The sequence below is a fragment of the Austrofundulus limnaeus genome, unplaced genomic scaffold (genome assembly GCF_001266775.1).
Source record: "Austrofundulus limnaeus strain Quisiro unplaced genomic scaffold, Austrofundulus_limnaeus-1.0 Scaffold46, whole genome shotgun sequence".
Taxonomy (NCBI): domain Eukaryota; kingdom Metazoa; phylum Chordata; class Actinopteri; order Cyprinodontiformes; family Rivulidae; genus Austrofundulus; species Austrofundulus limnaeus.
Genome location: NW_013952448.1, coordinates 1211541 through 1219148, shown reverse-complemented (window position 1 = coordinate 1219148; position 7608 = coordinate 1211541). Strand labels below are relative to the sequence as shown.

The following is a 7608-nucleotide window of genomic DNA, read 5'->3' as shown; positions in this document are numbered from 1 at the left end:
ATATATATATTTCCTCATATTCCAGCCACTTTAGCTGGTGTTTGATACATCCATTTTGTCTCTGCTCCTGATGTTTTCCTGTTTTTTCCTCCAACATGCTGTCATCTGACAATTCAGCTCTGACTGGCCAGAAACAATTATTWAAATGGTTATATAATATATAATATAACACTAACGTATTTCTCCAATAATCGTGTCCTGCTTAGTGCTTTCCCAAAACGCTCATCTCGTTTTTATTTTTTTGAAAACTAATGAAAATTATTTAATGCCACTGAAATCTAAATATAATGCTTAATGTTTACATTTACTTAAATCCATTTAATGACTGTAAATGTTTTTTAATGCCCCATGAAAACTCTGGCATAAATGCTAAACTCTACCTTTGGCTAAAGGAGGCATTTCTTGTGCCAGTCATGTTAACACACTTTCACAGCTCACATTAATGGAAAATAACTTGTGATTTACAAATTAGCAGTTAGTATTTACAGCATCTCATAAACCTGGTCTCCCGTAGCTTTTGTGAATGAAAGGTTTCGGACTTTCCATAGAAGCCAGATGTTACCAGTAGGCAATTAGCTTTACTAGAAAGGTAAGTCATCACAAAAGGAAAACAGATTTCACAGATACACTGCAAAAAGATATTCTGCAAAATACAGGTGACATAGCACAGTGGAATACGTATGATTGGTATTACTGTTAAAAATGCTAAAATTAACAATAAATGATTTACAATTAACAAACCTAACTGTAAATGCCCTTTTTTCATTCTGATTATTGGAASTATTTTGGCCATTAGTAATCTTTTTTAACAGTACTATGTATTGCCTTAGCACCTTTTCCACAAGCTACATTATAATCATAAAAACTGAACAAAAAATTTACATCTATTGCCAAAAGGGGGGAAAAAAACTTAAATGAAAGCCAACAAYAAACTTGAAACATAGCCTTGAATTACTAATGAACCCACCCCCAAGGCTTTAGTCTTCTTGTATGAGGTGAGAGGGTCATTTCATGTTTATTCAGTATCAGTCCAATGAGCTACCATCCTTTATTGACTGACCTGATTATACTATGTCTTTATCATGACAGGACACGTGCATGACAGATGAACCCTACTTGGGCAGGTCACATTTAATGTAACCTCATTGAGCCTGATAGCCAATCTGGACAGTCTGTTTGCATGTTCCACACTGCTGCCTTGTTTGTGCATACACTGACATCTGTGGCTAATGCCTCAACACTAATATGAAGTGCCCGGTAGGGCTATCAGACACATAAACTCTCAGGGACTGTTTTTATAAGAGTACAAATAGCTGYACTGGACAAGCCTGTAACTGGTTTGTTGGAGAACATCTGGCAGATAAACGCTAAAGGTGTAAAAGCAAAGAAAGTAGTAGTGTTGATAAAGCTGTCAGCATCGTTTACAGAAAAAGACCAAAAGGATGACTATGTTGCTATTGAAGACTGGAATACTGAAGGCCAAAAATGTCCTGTTAAAAATRTAATAAATATAACTTAGTAAATTCTTACATGACTCTTACCTAAAAGTACCTTTTTTACAACAGCACACCACTCAAAACCCATATCAGCAGATTGTTATTTGGCTTTAAACTTACATAAGCATGGTGGATTAGTGGTTAGCACTGTTGCCTCACAGAAAGAAGGTCCTGGGTTCAAGCCTCAGGTTGGGCCTGGGCTTTTTCTGTGAGGAGTTTGCATGTTCTCCTCATGTTTGTGTGGGTTTTCTCCAGGTACTCTGGTTTCCTCTTACAATCAAAAAAAAAAACATGCAAGTTTAGACTGCCTTCAGGCACAGGCCTCATTTGGAAAAGAGATCAGTTGTCTCAATAGGATTTACCTGATTAAATAAAGGTTAATAACATATTCTGCAAAATGTCAAGCATGCATTGACTAGCCATTATTATATCGCAATTACCTGTTTGCTATTGAATTATTGTATTCTTGAAGCATATGTCCTGGATGAGTTTATTTTAAGTGAGGTTTGACTACCCAAGCTGGTTTGTATACATGTCAATCCAAATATATGAGCAAAAATCAAACAGGCAAGAAAAGGTAAAGACATGTAGATGAAAAGCTCAGCAGCAGAACAATCAGCCCCTTTCACTTCTCACACAGTCGATCAATGAAAGACCTGGGGCCTTGGGCCACAGTGCTATATTACACACCAAACTTCATATTCATTCATTGATTTTACTTTTCATAATAGTATATCATTGAGCTCCAATGGGAGCAAAAATGGAGGCCAGGGCTTAGGTCAACTCTCACATAGACACCCCTGTAGATKTTTGTACAATATTGATGGCACACGCAGAAAGAAATTACTAAATATCTGGATCAATAGCTCRTTTCCCTAGCTATGACAGGTTGTTCTAGGTGAAAATATAGAAATACCTCTTTATGGGTAGTGGTCTAATGCTGCCTAACAGTGCTAAAAGCACCCCTTAAGGTAAACTCTTTGATTAGTCAAGGCCAGAGGTGACTAAAGAGGTCTGCATATTCCAGGATGCCACACGTCCAATGTCCTGGGGATAGTAATGCAYACAGGGGCCTAGTAAAAAGGCCAATAATACAGCAAGTCACAAGCCCTGGGCTAGGAGTCCTGACCTTCCAATTTATTTGTACTAACGATGGGCTCAAACAAAGCACTTCATTCCTAGTTACAGTATGTTCAAAAAATGATGAATAGCRTCAATATTTTCTTCTTAGATTTGATGCTGGTACCAAAACTTGACCTGGGAGATTCATGGGCTTAGAGAAACACAGCCTGTTTAAATCAGGGTGAATATGAGGAGCCCAKAGTAATCAAATCATGCCACATGGTCATAACATCCTGCTGCTGGTAATGGCAGAAAAGCTTTTTGTTTTTATTTACAGTGCAACACAGGAGAACAAAATCCAACTTCACAGCTTCCCCATCTCCACAGAGGCCAGAGGGCCATAAAGTGGGAGGAAATGCATCATTGCCTGCTTCTTAATTAAAGGAAAGCTGTTAGGTTCATTTGCCCCCTTTTTTTTTACACAATGAACTAACCAGCCCAGTGTTGAAGACCTCCCAGACACCATCCCTGCTTGGCCCTAAATCATGATTGGGTGAGTGGCCCAGTGGGTCCCTGCTGGACAAGCAGCAGCCGCCCAGCAGCTAGGCCAGCACAGGGCACAAGGTGGATCGACACCTAGCCAGCAATAAGTAATTCTGTAGAGGATTAGCAGCATGATAGCCTGATCAATACTGTGTGCTCAGACCATTAGGAATGCAGCGAGGAAATGACCCCCTCTGGTAATAAAGCAGGGCATCTGGGTTCTCCTTCATTTGCCAACTCCATTAGTGTAATAGTATCATTATCTGCCACAGCCGTATTTTTTCGAAGCCCTGGCTTTAGCATAGTTCAACCAGCGGGGGTCTGATGAAGCTCTAAGACCCCTATGCCAAGTGTTTCTGTTTCCACCATTCTGCACAGAGCCCTGGTGTAAATCTAGCTCTGTAGGAGTTTAYGTGCTACCAAGCCTCAGGTATACATACCCATGTTTTATGTCAGTACCAAAACACCATTTCCCCATTACTGGTTCATTAATAGACCAAGCAGCGTGTAGCTGAGATTTAGAAGGAGAAAAGATGGCCAGTACAGTGCAATGCTGCTGAATGTGCTAAATCTGACACCTCCTCTTGCTAAAACACCAGGCCTGACATGACAGGACATTGGCATTAGTTGCCATAAATCGTTTTCCTTACACTAATTCATCAGCTAACATTTTGTAGGGGGGAATTGATTAACCATGTCTGGATGTGTGGCTACATAATCAGCTTTTACCTCAATAGCTGTTAATTTAACAGGACCACCAAGGGAAACACAAACCATTTTAATGAGTGTTTAGAAATTAAATACCCTAAACAGCTTGCACTAGGTGCCACAACTCGAGCAAGCCAATGAGGCTGATCTAAGCAATGGGCTGGGCTGAGCCTAGGACCTCATAACATCTGGTGACCCTGTGTGATCATTACTTAGCCTGCTGCTCGCTCTCGCTTTCTCTCTCACACACACACACATCCTGTTGCAACACAACACTTCACACATGTCATCACTGCCCAAATGGCAAGCTTGCATCAAAGATAAGCAACGCGGTGAGTTAGCATCAGAGAACACTGGGTTAAGGAACAGGGTCAGTGCTGTTTGCACACTTGCCGAAACATAAGCGGAAAGTCATCATGTGATGACAAATGATAATGAAATGTTTCCAATTCATTAAAGGTGAGCTGAATGTTAATGGAGATGGAGGTGTGAAGGGGGTGCAGCTACTGGAAAACATAAGGAAAAATATTAACTGTCAAAAAATAAAAAACAAGTATTGACTTTTTCCAATGGACAAAAAAARRAAAAAAGAAACAYACCAATTTTGTTACGGCCAAAAAACCACCTCATCCTAGCACAAAAACATTTTGTYGACAAAAGGAAGTTTTATCGAAATTGACGTGTTTCCAYTGAGCAAATTTATTTTCAAAATTMTAATTTGCGCATTTTCATCGTCAATGGAAACGCAGCTTGTGACAACTTATTTTCATCTCGGACAACCAGAGTCTGCCTTGTAATCAGGTGGACAACCAAGTGAAATCATAGATTTAAGTTTGTCACCATTACAACATGTGTTTTGTTGTYAAAGCTGTTCAACCAATGATGATATAGGGTTCAAGCAGATGGTTCGTTCAACCAATAAAGAGAACCTTAATGAACATTTCATCTAATCAGAGCAGACAGACTGCAGTTGAAAACTCTCTGCGTTTCCCAGACAAAAGAGGCTACTTATTTTATATATTGTATTTTGAAAACACCTTGCAAGCATTCCTATTGTAACACTGTGTGTTTTAWTGTGCAAAAGAAAACACCTAGGCTCTCAGTCATTTTTGAAGTGAAGGCTAAGAGGCTTGATTGACTGTGGTCTTCTTCCGCACCAAGTGCCCCTGAACTGCCTGGGACTCWAGTGTTAGCTATTAAATGTTGTTGTATTCAGAGCATTGTCGTTACAGACATGTGCAAACTGCGCATGTGACCAAACTCCAGATCTTTAAAGGAGTGGGACCGCTCTTCAGATCTAATAATTTAACATTACTGCTATGATAATATTTAAGAYGATTTGACCAAGTTTTCCCTGTGAAGGTCAGCTTCAGGTGTTTATCATACATATATGCAAAATTTAATTCTACACCAAGTGTTTTAGCAACAACAAGGTGTCGTGGCTGTTTTGTGTTAAACTTAATTATATGTAGAACCATACTGAGAGGTAACTGCTTTGTGATGAATAATTACCTCTCAGTATGGTTCTAATTTTAATAAGGTGTAGAAAAACAATTCTGTGAAAATATGTTTTGTTTTGTTTTTTGCTTTAAAGTTAGGTAAAGTCTGATGAAAAGGAATGGGAGGGGAATGAGGAAGTTCCACTGAMTTGTATTTACTTATTAAAGGACATTTTTCCTGAAATTTTTAGCCATTTTTTTGTAAAGTTTGCAGCCAACCAAAAACTTTGGAAGGCAACCAGATATGTGTAGTGAAATGTCCTTCTGTCTACCTCTGAATAGGCTGGTAATAACTTTTGTAACCCTGGCTAAGGCATTGCGTACCTTCCCCTTCCTAAACAATCATRTCAGAAAACACATTCTGTAATTAAAAAGGGTCAAGCTATTATTTTGCATGAACGGAGGAACAATTGAGGAGAATGCTGAAAATAYTAAGACTGAGTTAAGAACTGTCCAATAATATACAAAATTAGGGAAGTACAATAGTAAACCTTCATATTGGAGGAAATGTGATAGAAAAATCTTAGGGGGAMTAATCATGATTAGAGATTCTGAAAGCTTTGCTGAAACCTTATTAATATGCAGGAGGATGCATTGGAGTCTGTTATTGTTCTTATAAGGCTTTTATTTCTTGGAATGACACAAGTAKCCAGTGTATTTCCAAACAAGAGAGCTACGACATTTCAGACCCAACACAGTTTCTGAAACTACAAAAACTACTTAGAAAGCAGCTCCCTCTCTGGCTGATCTACATTCATAATGCCATTTTGCAGTCGCTCTTGCTCGTCCTTTTATTTATCTAAAAAGAAAGGAAGCTGAGCCATTAGGTCTGCGTGGCCCGACTGCCTGAGGCCCAGCTGGAACAGATTCTTTCTCCGAGCTGCTCATCTGGTCGCCACGGCCGCTTTCATAAACGGGAGGAACCACGTCTTACATAGTTTCATTGCTGTCTAACATGATCCAAACACATGTGCCACAGAAGAAAGTCAGCAAGTGGAAAGATGAGAGGGGAGAAGGACGCACAGTATGAGAGGTGGCTACATGTGTAACAAACTAGAACAGCATTTAGTCAGTGTCCCTCCACCAAACAAGGTAAATAAACGAGAAACTGATMAATTTCTGTATGGTTGCACAGAAGGGGAAGGTCTGAACAAGCCTGGAAAGTTTAAAAAAAAATCACCTGATTGCTCTGAAATGGTTACAGGTTCTGCAACTGTTGATTTAAAGAAGAACACATTATTTTTTACAATGRTTTGACAATATCAGGCAGTCAGAGCTCTTGTTATTACCGATTGGATCAGTATAAAGCCTGAAGCAGCTGGAGACTATTGACTGGGCATCCTGCCAAATCCCAGAAACACTACACGCCAACTTTCACATTTGTTTTATATACTTAAAACAATTTTGGCTGGGACACAAATATAAACTAATGTATTGTATCCAAGTCGTACAAAACATCCCAAATTAAAGCATTTAATTCATTTATTTAAGGTTTGCCTTAACAGCAACGCATAAAATAATAGAGAATCATATTAAGTTCTCAGTAATTTCGCCTGCATATATTAAAATCCACAACATATTTCCCAATATTATCGACTGATGTCCAGACCTCCTTCTGGAACCTAAAGCTTCATTTCAGCCTCTTTGGTAAGAAAACACCCATTTTTTTGATATAACTGTAATTCTTCATTGTGGTACACACTGAGGGGGGAAATGGAAAACACAATAAAGGAAGCAGGCAAGGTGAGGTATGCGCTGACATTTGCGGCTTTGTAGCCTTCAAAATGCAGCCAGACGCATCGCATAAGGAGCGTTAGATGTTCAACGAGCAGCAGGGCTTAGATATATGCCAGACCTAACGGAGAAAAACGCTATCAATACCTTTCTTCTCTTCTCCCCCTCACTGTCACCCGATCTTTTCATGTTCCTGGAGTTGTGTTTACAGTGCCTCGCATTCATTAGGGGCGATGTTGGTTGTTGTAGTGCACGAATGAACGTCATTTCTGTCCTTTCCCGACTGACATGGTGTGGATAATAGAAATGAATGTCTTTAAATTCACTGACATCAACACTGTCACTGCCCGCAATGTAACGTGTTGACTCCCAAGGGTTCTCGGCGGACAGCATAAAAGCGTAGCGTAAAGAACTACAAGTCCCAGAGTAAAAGACTACACACGGCGGAAAGAGCGTCAGCACGCTCTTGAGATTAAAACTGCGCATGCGCAAAGTACAGAACAGTTCAAAGAGATTACTTTACTGCAAACAGGTAGTTTAAAATGTGTTTAAATACAAGTTTACAT

At 39.4% G+C, this 7608-nt stretch overlaps 1 protein-coding gene across 2 annotated transcripts in view; it reads right to left on the bottom strand.

Moving 5' to 3' along the window:
• fto (FTO alpha-ketoglutarate dependent dioxygenase) overlaps positions 1-7425 on the bottom strand; it is a 130690-nt gene extending 123265 nt beyond the window's left edge. Inside the window, exon 1 of one of the 2 annotated variants that reach the window (XM_014007972.1) lies at positions 7190-7425. In XM_014007972.1, coding sequence (XP_013863426.1) covers positions 7190-7309 — 120 coding nt within the window. In that variant the 5' untranslated portion in view covers positions 7310-7425. The remainder of the gene's footprint in view (positions 1-7189) is intronic. The other variant, XM_014007971.1, reaches the window with a different exon arrangement.
• Positions 7426-7608: the final 183 nt, after the last annotated feature.